The sequence below is a fragment of the Pseudophryne corroboree genome, chromosome 1 (genome assembly GCF_028390025.1).
Source record: "Pseudophryne corroboree isolate aPseCor3 chromosome 1, aPseCor3.hap2, whole genome shotgun sequence".
NCBI lineage: Eukaryota > Metazoa > Chordata > Amphibia > Anura > Myobatrachidae > Pseudophryne > Pseudophryne corroboree.
Window position 1 is genome coordinate 1,071,280,281 of NC_086444.1, and position 15,925 is coordinate 1,071,296,205.

The 15,925-nt window shown below is 40.6% G+C and overlaps 1 protein-coding gene across 1 annotated transcript in view; it reads right to left on the reverse strand.

Moving 5' to 3' along the window:
• The window catches only part of GABRB1 (gamma-aminobutyric acid type A receptor subunit beta1), a 960,679-nt gene that overhangs the window by 505,174 nt on the left and 439,580 nt on the right, over positions 1 to 15,925 (reverse strand). The window contains 1 exon segment of the mRNA XM_063920977.1: positions 14,214 to 14,434. Within this exon segment, the coding sequence (XP_063777047.1) occupies positions 14,214 to 14,434 (221 nt within the window).

Sequence of the window (15,925 nt, forward strand, 5' to 3'; positions counted from 1 at the left end):
TTGCGGTTGGACTGGATTGTCCTCAGTCATGTTTGCCTGTGTTTGGTCGATGGGCTGCAGGTGTAGAGTATACGTCTCCTGGCCATGGGACTGCTGGCCCTCGTCACTCATGATGGCCGGATCTGTATGGGGTGGGACACAGGAAATATTTTTGACATATGTAGCATTGGTCTTACAATATTTTTCATGCAACATGCATTACTTCATAATATACATTTAAAAGCTAAATGGTTAACTTCTTAAACTTTACTATGTTGGTTACCTCTTAGTGAATTGATGTGGCTAAAAACTGATACTACTAATTTGTGATTTTATGGAGACAATTGTATGTTTCACATTCTAAATTATTGTATACACTCCATGTACTCTTTTTTTATGTCTCAAAGTTAGTTTATCCAACATTCTGATGGTTCCTTTGGCACAACACCAAAAAATAGAACCATGTTTGCCACATTAGAATCAGACATTGGGCATGTCAGTCAGTGGATTTAGTAAAGAAGTACACTAAGATTGTTGTCAAAAATTGACAACTTAACCAGGTTATTTAATGTCGGATTTGGCCTTATGTATTGATTTGGATTTTTAGGGTTTTTTTTGATAAAATTTTGATTAACATTTTTTTAGATGTTTTTAGTGTTGTCAAGCATTTTTTTGGTATTAAATTTGTGTTTCAGGACACTGTAATTTCACACATATCATCATAACAATACGCTAACAGCATCTGCTTGCAGTGGATTATTAAATCAAAGTTGATTACAATTTTTTTTTTTTTTTTTTCAAGACTAACACTGGGGCAGATGTCAATACCTGGAGAAGGTATAAGTCATTTCTAAAGCAGTGATAGGTTCAAGGTGATAATGACACAAGGCAAGCATGTCCAAAATGTTGAGTCTAAAATTAAGAATAAATTTTGTACTGCTGCCTTTATCATCTTCGACCTAACAGTGTTTTGTCAGTTCCTTATGCCTTCACCTTGTTTTACCTAAATTAAAAAAAAACATTACAAACATTACTCACCAGACAACTGTGGGGAATGTGGATCTACACTTAGGGGGCTTGCCAAAAGTGCCAGTGGTGGCACCGCAGCCACTGCAGAGATGCGCCTTTGGGGGGGTGATGCAGGTGCAGGAGCAGGAGCAGCAGCAGCAGTAGGAGCCTGGACACGGGGCCTCTTGGGTGGCCTTGTAGCCACAGTAATGCTGGCCTGTGATTGTCGCCTTTGTGTGCGTGGAGCAGACGAAGAACCTGTGTGATAGTATTGACATTACATTTCTTGTGTTTTATGTTAATGGCTAAGATGTGGGTACAGAAATAACTTACCTGCATTCCCACCATCATCAGCTCTAGGCAGGGTTGGCTGTGGCCTGGATGTGCTGCTTCTCTGGCGTACTGTACAAAGAAGAAGAATGGCGATATGAACATAATTAGACTACTTAAAACACATATGTCGTAGCTTTTCCAAAACACAATATTGCATGATTTTAAAAACTGATTTTAAATTTTACACTAAAATTACAAACACAAATAGTTGGTTTTGTTAAATATATAATGAAAAAAAAACAACATACAAAAACATCACAAAACAAGGCCATTTTTTTTAATTTCAAGAAAAAGCACAACAAAAAAAAACTGGAAAAAGAAAAACCAAAAAAAAACAAAACCAACATTATTAATACTTTGATTCTAATTAGTACAAAAACATAACTAACACACACAATACACCAAGCAACCACAACCTGTGTCTCTCAATATGTAGTGCAACTACACTTCCCAGCATGTCCACCAACACATTTGACATTCCATAAGTTTAAAAATTAGAACAGGCATGATGGGACTTGTAGTTGGACAACAGATGGAAAAACACAGGGTGGATTGGCCTGCACTACATCACCAACCCATTTGTGGACCAACACACAGGAAACATTTTAAAACAAAAGTACAAAGCACAGATGTGAAAAATTAAAGATAACAAAAAAACTCACCATCCGCACTTGGGCGGTCCGAATCTTGGACATGAAGTGCAGAAACCACCTCTGGCGGAATCAGCGAACGTATTGGCTCCTCCCAATCTTTATAAGACGCTCGGAAGGGGTGTCCTCCCCCGGTTTGCCGAGCAGATTTTGCCTCCTTAGCCATCTTGGCCTTCACACGGCGTTTGATGTCATAGAAACGTTTCCTACAGGTGTCCTCGGTCCGCCTCACCACACCCTCACTGTTCACAGCAGCAATAACCTTCCCCCACAGGACACTCTTCCTGCGGGTCGACACCTTTGATGCATCTGAACCCACCAACTGGCGCTGATGCTTCATCAGCTCCCGCACCAGAGCCATGTTTTCTGCGTAACTAAACTTTACATTGCGGCCCGTCCTTGTAGTGGTGCGTGGCTGCGGAGCCACAACACCATCACTATCAGTATCACTAGAAAACGCAGCCGCAACCTCACCCTCCTCCTCACTAACCTCCTCCCTCTCACTCACCTCCTCCCTCTCACTCACCTCCTCCACCTCACTCACCTCCTCCCTCTCACTCACCTCCTCCACCACACTCACCTCTGACTGTGACATAATCTTAAGACAACACAAAAAAACACAGATAAAAAAAAACAAATAACACACTCCTCCACTACCACTACACACCACACACACGCAAACAAACACTCACTCACTCACTCACTCACTCACAAACAAGGACTATAGACGAAAAGAAAAGACAAAATACAAAAAACTAAACAGACTTTGAAATAACAGAACAACAAGTATGACAAAACAACTTACACACACAGTACAGCACTCACCAATCACAAAACTCCGCCTCCAAACCTCAACAAACTCCACAGAACTCTCCAACACCAACAACACCTTCCTCTCTCCTCTCCACTAGCTAAACCCACGAGGTGCGGTCGGTTTGGGGCGTATTTATAGTCAAGTACACAGACACTCCTCCACCACGAATACAACCAATCACGGACAAGTGACAAAAACGAAACTTAGGAAAAAAACGCGGCAGTAATGGAAAAACACTGCCGTAACAGACATGTGACGCAGTCGTAAAAAAAACCAAATAAACACGGCCGCAAAACAACCAAATCGGCCGCATTATACACCAGAAAAACACGAATGACATCGACATCGGACAACACCAAAAATACGAATACGACAGCTTAGTAAATCCATCGTAATCAATTCAAAAAGTTGCAGTTTTACACTGTCGATGTCATTCGTGATTGAACTTTAACCATTTTTCAGAAAATACGAATGTTAGTAAATGTACCCCATTATTTCTACTAATTTCAGCAACAATTGAGTAAAACCTGAAAAAGTTTTTTTTACATGGAGAGAAAGTCAACATGCAGTCAGTAGACCTTACTTCCGATTAAGTCTTTGCACACCTGAAAAAAGCCTTGACTTTGCCCCAAAGTGCATACAGTGAATGTCCCGCCCCCTGCTGATGGCTAATCTCCAATATGCAAACTAGAAGTGCATCTAGATATTCAGCCATGTTGGGTAGAAAATGCTGGCAGTGGGGATGCCGATAGTCAGAAGACAGACTGCTGCATCCCAGTGCTTAGAATCCTGACATGGGGAAGGTAAGTATACCTTACCCCAATACCCCCAAACCCTAACCTACCCCTCCAGTAGCCTAACCCTAACTGCCCCCTCTTGCAGCCTAATCCTAACCCCCCTCTCAGTGCCTAACCCTAAACCTACCCCCAGGATTCTGACATTGGGATGCCACTTTCAGATCCTGACCACATCCCACAATAGCACAAGTGAACTACTAGCCCCAGCAAGCCGGCCAAGGCAAGTGCATACATACCCAGGCATCAAGGGACCATGGGTACCTGTAGTTCATATGTTAAAAAAAAAACCTTCAAAGAAGGGCAGTAGAAACAGGACAATTTGAGAGAAAAGAAATGTGACGTCTAGTAGGTACTAAATACCACTCTGTATTAAGTTTATAGAAGTTATTTTTTATAATAGTAAAAATATAATTCCTGGCAACTCTACCGGTTGTTTTATGCCAACGCTTCTTACATGAGATTGGGCCTAAATCTCAGTCCATATGTAACTACTCAAGAGGAATGAATCAATGTATGGCACATATTTTTGACAAGGAGAAAAATAATCTCTTAATGTTCACATATAATATTGTAAACCAGCGTAGGTACAAGGATAAGTCTTTTTCCAGAAGTGAGAATGAGAAGTACTAGAAAGAAAGTGAGAGTTGTTCCATATCCATTCAGCACACTGTGTTAAATTGGAGTAGGGGCCTTTATTTATCGATGATGACATCTTCATGTCCGAAGTAGGGATATGTAAGGGAAGGGCTCCTGTCTAAGAGTTCTTACTTTCATAGTCTGAGATACTGTTACAGCATATGAAGTAAGGGTCTCAGATTTAGAAGGAAAGTAGGTGGGGAAGAAAGGGTGGGTAGAACATTCATCAGCAACGGGCAGTCCTGCCTACTGTAGGTCTCTTTCCAATATGTATACGTTCATATTGTTGATGCTGTTTTCAATTTGATTGGAGGTTCTGCAAACAAAGATTTACTAAGGGGGGAGAAAGTCAACATCAATCCAATATTTTTCCCAATTGTAACAAACCTAAAGGAACACAGGATCTTATAAAATGATTTCTCAGCATCTAAAGATAAGAGCAAGGATGGAGTTTGACAACCCACTATTTACTGTATGTTGGGCTCTCCTCATATAATAATGAGGTCCCTCCCTTACCTCTTTTTCCTGCAGCAGGAACTGGACTGTGTCACTTATAGGAAGACAGTTGATACTTATAAGAATTAATAATTAGGCATAAGAAAACTCCTATAAGAAAAACAGCCTTTTAAATAATAGTACACTACAGACAATTTTGCAATATCATAGATGACAAATTATCCCTATTAATTCTGCTTAGTGAAGATCCATCATTTTAGGAAATATCATGTCTACGGCCAACGGCAGCTGTTTAGTGACTATTATGCTACTTTGTCAAGGCGTCGCTTTATTGGAATCTAGTCCGCTGCCTTTCCCCCCCGTTATTTACAGCTTTATTCATGAACTATTTTTTTTTAAGTTTGCTCTGAACCCTGAGCACTAAGAAGCATCAGCTCGTTTGATAGAACTGAAGACATTCTCTATAATTCACACTTGAAATCAACACTGAAGTATGTTTACTGTTCATATTTCAGATGTTCTTCACACATAGTCCTTCACGATGTCATTGTATCGCTATGTTTCCTTTCTCCTTTAGAAGCGTGTGAGATACCCGGGGGAGCTAACAAAATATATTTATATTTGAAAAAACATGTGTCCTTATAAAGATGTGAAATACACATACTATGTTATACATACAGTACATACTACATTATATTAAAGTGTTTCATTTTACAGAAGTTTTTAGTTGTAAATGTAAATAATACAGTTTAATAATTGAAATAATACACATCTTGGATCAAAGTTGTCATTTGCAGTCAAATAAAACAAACAAACAAACAAACAAACAAACAAACACATTTACTGTGTACTGTGGTCTAGTCGCTTCCATGATTGTTATAATTTATTTTTTATATGCAATTATAATTTATGAAGGTAAGCGCTTTATTTACAGTGGTTTAGCAGTTTAGAAACTGGTTAATGTTGAGGTTTTCTTTTCTCTACTGTTTTACTTAGTTCTCTTTGGGGGGGATTCAATTGTTTTTGGGTGCCCGTAAGTAATGGGTGCATGAGAGGTGATAATAAATTGTTTTGCCAATGGGTGCAGGTGCCCATTATTTCTGCCCAAAATTTGAATTCAAAATGCGGGATAAGTAATGTGCACCCATGACACTTGCACCCATTGGCAAAAGAACTGTATATTGCCTATCGTAAGTAATGGGTGCCCCAAAACCGTTAAGTTCCTCACTTTGATCTCCACCCTCCACTCCATCATGAAATCAACTGGTTTGACACTATCAATAACACATGGAAGAATAATCTGTTTCGATTCCATAGCGTATCTGCCAAATTATGGAGGGAAGAACTGGGGAGTGCCAAATGTTGAAGATCTAGACCTATGCAGAATGTTACTTAAGAATCTTTTAATGAAAGCGCAGAACTCAAGATATTGGAAATTGTCATTTCATCTCAGCAAAATATCTGTACTGCTAATAATAACAACCAAGAAATTTTCTAAAACCCTTAACAGCATATGTCAGCTATGTACCAGTAGACAGTGTAATATAAATTGAAAATCTAATAAATAATCTTATGTACAAGAGCTGGCATTGAATTTGGTCTTCAATTTATTGCTAACAATTTAACAATACACAGCAGAGTGGCAAGAAGAAAGTAAGCAGATTACCACTTTGAGAAAACCAGCAGCGGCCACCCAAATGGTGTCAACAAATGGTTTCCTCCTACTCCCTTTTACTGTATAACACCTCTTATAACGGTGCCAACATATGGTTTCTGCCTACTCCTTCTTACAATGGAAAAGTGGTGTACCTGGCCTCCAGTTACTGCCTAAGTCAACATCAGGTTGAGGATATGGAAATATACCTTAATATAGAACCCTAACTCAAAACCACTCCTCCTCCCTGCTACCCCATTGGCTAATATAATCTAGTAGTGCCCACCATCTAACTCATATTCCTCCCCATGCCTCAGGGTTTAAGCCCCATCTGGCCAAATGTCATTCTGTCAACCAACTGGCAATCGGTAATGACTTTACATGGCACGTAAATTAATTAATAAAGATCAACAGACTGATGTACTGTACGTTAGAATGCATCAGGGTAAGGGCAGAGTCATGGAGGATATTAACACAGCAACAGTTTCTGGATAGATAAATTATCTTGGTTTGCTTGAGCTTAAAGTATTTCTAATAGATACATTTAAATGGGTTTCCGATCTCTCATTAATATTCATGTTATTTTTTTAGTATTGAAATCTGGTTATTTCCAATCATACTTTTAAGGTTAAAACATTATTTTATGGCTGTTTTTTTTTATAAATCCAGATGATTTGGCATACTGTATTTTTAAGGAATACAGAATTCTTGTGAATGGAGGTTTATGTTTCTCTTTTTACTGGTACTATAGCCAACTAGAGCTTAATAGTGTAACATAAACAAATACCTATTGAAAATGCTCTTGTTAACTTTACATAGATAGTCTTTACATAGATAGACTTTAAAATCTCATTAACCTTCAAAACATAATCATATAGCCTATAAAAATAAGATGCTTATAATATTTTGCACCAAATGACAATTGAGCACCTGCTTTCATGCTGTATGTTCATAGCATTGTTGCTAAATAACCACATAGTCCCAGATGGATGACTGCACATCTTAATTCTGGAGATATTTCAGGATCTATTGCAGAAACTTTATTACTGCTAAGGTGAAATGAGACTAATGAGTGTTTTATTCTTCCCCCTGGATCATGACTTTCACTGAGTGTGTTCTGTTTTCTACAGGCAAGATAATAATGCATGAAGTTGGAACCTCCATCTGCATTAACAGCAAGTTTTCATTAACTTTAGTCGTATACATTGCTTGATGATAACTAAACTTTTTAGTGAATTTGTTTTGCCATGTTAACTCAGTGTTAGAATTAGGGTTTTGTAGCAGCATTTGCATAAAGTTACAGCAACTGGCGAAAGATGTAGACATAGCCACAGCCCTGTATTGACTACTGTGGTGGTGCACATCTGCAAACTTTTACTTTGTTTATAACCCTGGATACACTTACACTATTTATAATGTGGGCTGTGTGTGCGGTGCACATGGGCCCCCGGGGTCCATTAGGGGCCCACACTGCACCCATTATTTTTTATACTTACCCTTTGCAGCGCAGCAGCAGAGCTGCAAAAATCATTTGAAAAATGGTGCGTCTCCATTTTCCCAGTGTTTCGTGCATGCGCATTAGGAAAATCGTTGGGAAAATGGCCGTTGTGTTATTTTCCCGGAGATCCATGCATGCACTCTAAATTTTATGACAGTGCTGGGGTCCCTAGTGCCCAGAGCAACAGCGCTGCCGGCTAGAGAGGAGAAGGCCCAGACGGATCCTGCACACACGGGCCTCCTTCTCTCTAGAAACGCCCCCTGCCTGGATGCCTCATGCTCATTAAAGACTAATATACCTGTATGACAGGCTTGGCCAACCTGTGGCTCTCCAGCTGTTGTGAAACTACACATCCTAGCATGCTCTGCCACAGTTTTAGCATTTCCTAATAGCAAAAGTGTAGCAGGGAATGCTGGGACTTGTAGTTTGACAACAGCTGGAGAGCCACAGGTTGGCCAGGCCTGCTGTATGAACTGAAGACATGCAGTGTATAACGTTGGTGCAATAGCGCTTAGTTTGCCACCATGTGCATACATTTGGTGCATGCTGACTATCATTTTGGTAAAGTGGCTCTGTGCCAGCCTTTTGCTGAAACACTTTGGTCCAACACAGGATGTGCATGATCTCAAAATGATTCCACACTCATTTCATCCCTGATGCTGACACAATCTTGACACACTAATAAAAACAATATTAATCAATACTGTAGCTCCAAATAACAGCAGCTGTGACTGTGCATTTTTACCGCTTTACCAAAATACTTTCAGTGGGAATGATGCAGGTTTGAGAGCAAACTGGTTTTGTGTGTTTTCCGGAACCCGAGCGTATGCACCTACAGGTGATGCTGAGACATAACCTACTCATCAGCATCTCCTTTTGCAGTTGTGCTGGCGTGACTGGGTGGTAATGGGGCAATGAGGGAGTGTTCACTGAATTATGGCAATGCTGAATTGTGATTACATGTAGTGATGCCTGTAGTCAGATGGATTTTTTGCACCAAAGATAGGTCTAGTGCAAGCACTATGAAAACAAGTGTACAGATAGCAGCAGTCATGCCATGGAGATGTGTAGTACTCATTTACATATTTAGTCCTGTGCTTGCAATATGATTATGTTCAACACTTATATTTCAGTTACTCAGTTATTTTTCGTTACTCTAGCTATTCTGCAGACAAGATCTTCTGCCCTGGGAGATTCTCTGCCCTGATACTGGCCATGTAATGTCACGTTGAGGGGGCGGGCCACCAGAACAAGGAAGCAGGCACTACCTTAAGGCACCCCCCAACCAATTACCGGTGCCGTAGAGCAATGTTGTTGATGCCTCCAGGGGCCTGCATCCCAGATGTCCGGTAATATTTGATAGCTGTAGACAAGATTTGTATTATCATAGCCCCAAACCCTACTGCAAAGTGCTGTCATTTTGCATCATGCAATTCTGCACTTGGCTAATGTGATCGCAATGCAGGCATCACGACCTTACCGGTAGCCCCCAGCAAGCGCAGCATCGCTGCGCATGTAGGCGAACTGGCACCATATTTTCCCACGCAGCGACCACGTATAATGTCACGCTGCCGCCCCTAAAACAATCCAGACACGCCTGCGTTATCCAGACCACTCCCTCCAAATGCCACATCTCGCCTCCCTCCTCCCCCTAGATGGTCACCCCTGTCAATCACAGTTCGATGGGATGCTATCACACTGAGATGCCCACGCAAAGCAAAAGCTGCGCATATGCAGATGACTAGTAATTAGTCGATCTGCGTAAATCCAGCTTTGCGTTGGTGACTGAATAAGGGCCGTAGTTCATACACTGAATAAAAGACAACTGGAGAGTCATTGATGCGAGAGGTTCTGCACTGCTGGTAGCATTTAGCATCTTCTCTATTTGTACTGAGTTGCTTTTAGCTAATGTGTCGGATGTCTTTTCCTTTGGCAATCGGATGTATTTCTTACAGTTATCCAGTAGAACTGTCTACTGATAACAAGTACCAGACCCCTGCTGATCTGAGAAAACAGTGAGACGGGAACGAAGGTCCTAAGTGAGGCACCTACAGAGAGTTACAAGTCTTGCAAAGTGAGTGGTTTCAAATAAACGGAATAATCTCTTTAAGGCCTGACTTGGATACCTGGTGTACATATGGATATATAATAGAATACAGTGGCTTTTTGTTTACAATGTTATCATAATAATTACCAAATTATAAATTAATTTAAAAAAAAACAGAAAAATAGTAATTGATAAGGCAAACAAGTCTATGGGTTCCCTTTTTTAGTTTAAAAATGATAACATCATGCAATGGAGAAAAATAAAGAAAGTCTGCCCATTAATTCTATTAATTGTATTCTCTTGATTAGAGAAACTAAGATGAGCTGCAGGAGAGCATATGAGGACATGCTGTCTTGGATAAGGAGAACATGCTTTGCCCTGCATACAGCAGTATTACCCATTAGGGAAAGCTAAAGAATGTAAAACTCTACAGCAAGCTGCCACAAGGGTAAAATAACACTTTTGTTGATTATGGCTCAGTGAATGCACTAGTTCTGTTCTGTGTCAATATAATAATACCTCAGTCCAGGAAAGCTAAAGCATAGTTTATATAATCCTACTTCTTGCATTCAATCTGTGTCCCTCAAATTATTCTCACTGCCTTGCTGGCAACTGTGTCTGTTTACAAGATGCAGCACCGAAAAACAGTGCTTTTGTCTTCTGTAATGAACTAATTTATTTATAGGCTGACAATTAATTTATGCATTCATGTTTGATTAATGCTTGCTGAATAGTTTTAATAAAAGTTAAATTTCATCAGTAGGGCAAACAATTAGAATGGCAAATGCTTCATTATATTATGCTGGCATTGCACTATTTACACTGTTTGCGTCAATCCAAGATATTTATGTAGAATTACTGTATACTAAGCCACATAAAAATAAGCTCTTCTGTAAAGAATAATGTTTAGATGCCATGTATAAATAAACACACTCGGTTTTGCAACATACAGTAATTGCCTACTGTACATTCTAAATCTCCTTTCTGAGAGAGGCCAGTAGAGAAGATCCACTGCAGGGGGCGGGGCCAGGCTGCACATCACTAGGCCATGCCTCCAAAATATCACGGTTTACGGTTCTGCGGGTATGGGTGGAGTTAAATGTTGTGAATTTATGCCTTTTTGCCCCGCCCCCTCCATTCGGCGCCAAGATTTCCCTGTTAATCTCCTTAACCTGCCCGCTTCACTAGGAAGCGGGTGAGATTCGGGAGATGCGACAACACTCTTCTGTGGGTGCAGGTGACTGCCCGAAAAATCGTGAGTCTCCTGCAACTTTCGGGAGAGTCGGCAAGTATGGTTTGCAATGACCATTAAAGTTTAAAGAACATAGGAGAAAACCCATGGTCACCATGTGGCAGTCAGAAGCCCCCTATCCTCACCATTGTTCATTTCCATCTATGGTCCTATTCCTAGTGGCACTGAGGTAATAAACGGGGAGATGTATCAAACCTAAGAGAGAGCTAAACATAGAAACATAGAATTTCATGACAAAATTTGTCATGACCACTTGGCCCATCTAGTCTGCACTGAAGACATGTACATGCACACACTTACACACTAGGTTCAATTAACCTGCAAGTATATTTTTGGATTGTGGGAGGAAACCGGAGTACCTGGAGGAAACCCAGGCAAGCATGGGGAGAATATACAAACTCCACACACACATCTGCTGTGAGCCAGTAATGCTAACCATTACACCATCTGTACTGTCCAAATATAAAATGGGGAAGTTGCCCACAGCAACCAATCAGCTTCCAGATATCATTTATCTAGCACCGTCTATAAAATGCCAGAAGCCAATTGATTAATGTGGTCAACTTCCATTATCTCTAATGGGCCCTACACACATACCAATCTGCCGCCGAGCGACCCGGTGGCAGGGGGAGGTGACGGGGGGAGTGAAGTTTCTTCCCTCCTCCCCCCCCCCCCCCCCCCGTCACCCGGCACCATAGCACTGCATGCTAATATGGACAATTTCATCCATGATTGGCCTGCATGCATAAGCGACGGGGCACCAACGATTAACGAGCGCGGGGCCGCGCATCGTTAATCATTGGTGCCTACACACTGCATGATATGAACGAGTTCTCATTCATTAATGAACGAGAACGTTCATATCGTGCATTTTATCTGCCAGTGTGTAGGGCCCTAATGATTTACATACATGCACTGACAAAGTCTATGGCCCAATTGTAATGCACCTGAAAAATCAGAATTGCCCAGCACACATTTTTAGAGAGATCAGTAGAGGACCTAAATCCTATGGGGACCCGGTCACCACTGACATTTCTATACTGGGGGGCAGTGTGGTCATGGGGGGGCCCACACCACACCCACTTCACCCACGTTTAAAAAAGTACCTTTCCGGAGTCCTGAATCAGTGCTGCAGCCGCCGCAAAAAAAAAATCACAGGTAAAATGGGTGCAGCAAATGTGCGGTAATGTTTAGTCACCAGAATATGGTGGGCACCATGTTTTTGAGACCTGCCCATACGCAATAGACTCTGGCATAATGCCTAGGGAAGAAAGGGCCCATACGGAGTCTGCACACATGCAGCCTCCTCTGTTCCTGCTGGTTACATATTTGATTCAAGCAAATAAATAAAATTACTATTTTTTTAACTATCTGAAATCTGTTAACTGACAAAGCTGCTATTACAGAATAGTGTATATTTAGAGCATGAACTCATGTTGCTGTAATCAAGGCAGTTTTATGCTTCACTTCTACACTTCCCAGCAATTTCCAATTAAATTATGAAGTTAATTATTCTATGCCTCATCAATAACCCTAGACCAGTGATCCTCTGGACATAGACCTCTGTGCACTGGAAAACACTGCATTTTTCCAATGGGTCAGCTCAGTATTCCTAGTTAGAACAGGGTGTGAGATCTATTCTACAGACATCTGAGATCATAAGCAGATCAGGGGGTATATACAATTGAAGTCGACAACTGCCCCCCAGGAGTTTTTACTGGATCACTAATAACATTTATGTTGTGACAAAAATATAACGGTCTCTGGAATCATTGGGGCAGATGTATTAAGCCTGGAGAAGGGATAAAGAAGTGATAAAGCAGTGATAAGTGGAAGGTGATAACGCACCAGCCAGTCAGCTCCTGTCATTTTTCAAATCTGTAATGATTGGCTAGTGTGTTATCAGCTTGCACTTATCACTGCTTTATCACTTCTTTATCCCTTCTCCAGGTTAATACATCTGCTCCATTGTGTTGTGTCCAGGGGCCCCAAGGGGTTGGTAGGGGGGAAAGGTACTGAAGTGGGTGGTATGCGAGGGATCTGCCTTTTCTTCATGAGGTGTGGGGGACTACCTAAAAATTCTGCAGTCTCCCGCAAGTCCTGGGAGAGTAGACAAGTATGCCTTACATCACCAGGTCTATAACATTTTCTGGGTAAAAACAAAATCCCCACACTCGTCTTCATGATCTTGATGCTTGACAAAAGAACAACACATTTTATAATACTGTATGTTAGAAAAGTTACTAATACACAATTAGTACAACTCTTAGGAATGAGTTACAATGACAATCTGCACTTAACATCCTCACACTCTTTCATGTCAATTTTCATTATTTTGGTAAATATCAAGTACTCAACTCTGTGATAATTAAAAATCAGATACTTATGCCCACTTAAGCGCAGCATATCCATTTTACAACAACGTCAGAAAATAATGTTAAATCACTTATATGATGCCCCGTGCTGACAATTTTAACGTTACAAGACTTTGACTGATTAAGAGGACAAATTCATTGGTCTCATAGCAGACAGAGATATGTTCTTTTTTTAGCTAAGCACCTCTTGAAATTGCCAGGGAAAATTATGCCTAATGCTTTTTACATTTGATTTCCTCCTTTACTTCTCTATGCAAATTATAATAAATTTGATTGCATTTATCTTCTGCAACTTCAGCTGGCACATAACTCAAAGCATCATTTGCATTTTGCAGAAATGTTACATGACTCCTTTTCAGTACCGTGAAATATATGGTTGTTTACCTTCATCTGGACATGTCACAATGGGGCAGATGTATTGACCTGGAGAATACATAAGGAAGTGATAAACCAGTGATATGTGCAAGATGATAAATGCACCAGCCAATCAGCTCCTAACTGTTAATTTGCATACTGGAGCTGATTGGCTGGTTCGTTTATCACCTTGCACATTTCACTGGTTTATCACTTCCTTATGCCTTCTCCAGATTAATACATCTGCCCCTACATTCTCAAGTTTTAAGACCCTTCAGCAACTGGACAGAAACCTTATCGTCTCTCAAACAGTTCCAAATTAAGAGATGTAACCACAAAGCAAAGTATAAAGTGTCCTACCTGAGTCCATAAAGTACAGTTCCATCCGGATGTAGTCGTATCATTCTGTTCTTTACAGTAACCCCGTGAACAAATGATCTTTTATCATTAAGAAAGTATGTATCAGGCACCCAGAGCTGATCAGCGACCCTGTTGTCCAATGTAAGATTTAGAGGGATTCCTGAATAAGAAAGTCTTTTGTCCCTCCATGATTGCTGAAAGTACATCGTGAGGGTATAGTCCTGCAAAAAAACACAATCACCAATTTAGTGATAACGGAAATACCAGAACGCTGTATTAAAATGATTACATGACTTTGACTGATTGGTTTGCACATGCCTTCCTGCTAGAGTTTTAGCCAGAACTTTGTGGGCCCCATAGCAACATTTGTAAGAGGCCCCGTCTCACTGCTTCTGCCTCTCTGCAGCAGTTGTTATTTTTAAACCCTATAATAGTGCCCTAGTTGATTTTTTGAACCATTGCTGTGCCTTAGTAGTGCCTTAGTTTATGTTAGGAACAATATTAGTGCCCGGGTTTACATGATGTCACATTGTAGGGCTGCCAGTACACATTATGCCACACAGTATCCCCAATTCACATTATGACATACAGTGTCCCCAGTTCATATTACTGTATGCCACATTACAGTACCCCCACTTCATATTGTGCTACATTACAGTGCCCCAAGTTCTTATTCTGCAACATATTAATGCCTCCACTTCAGAATGTGCCACATTACAGTGCCCCAGTTAATATTATGGAACATTATAGTGCCCTCAAATTCACATAGTACTACATTACAATGAGCAGGTAAGTTTATGTCATATTACATTTCCCTCTAATTCAGATTATGCCACATTACAGTGCCCAGTGCAGATTATGCCACATTACAGCACCCTCTTACCATTACATTACACACACTAAACACACATCTCACTTAAAATAAGATGTCACCCCAATGGGTCAGAACAAATTGCTTAACCCTGCAGGCAAATCCGGGACATTGGTATGCAACTATATCTTTTGGGTCCGGTGTCCTCCAGCCTCTGGGCCCCAAAGCAATGGGCCCCCTGCAGTCACCTTCTGCACTATCTACTAAACTCATTAGGGCTTCTTTACAAACATCATCAAATCCACAATAGCTATGATCTATGGGCCTAATTCAGAACTGATCGTAGCAGCAACTTTGTTAGCAGATGGGCAAAACCATGTGTACTGCAGGGGGGGGGGGGGCAGATATAACATGTGCAGAGAGAGTTAGATTTGGGTGGGGTGTGTTCAAACTGAAATTTAAATTGCAGTATAAAAATAAAGCAGCCAGTATTTACCCTGCACAGTAACACACATTGATGTCCACAAATAATTCAACAAACAGAGTTCTATATTCACAGCTTAATAATAGTGAAGTATAGATAGTAGATGTAATTATTAAGCTGTGAATATAGAACTCTGTTGGTTGAATTTTTTGTGGACATCAATGTGTGTACTCCAATCCCAGGCTCCCATTATACCATTCATATGCATCAGTAGTGCGCTACCCCCTGATGGGGTTATTTTGCATAATAGTGTTATTATTCTTTGTATATATGGCTCTTTTCACTGGCACCAGTATGACCCATTCATTTTTCCACATGTATATTAATTGCAGAATGTCCACTATGAATCACGATCTTTGTCTCCATAACAACAGGACAACTTCCTGTGTGTCCGGATATGATGTCAGTGGCACTAGC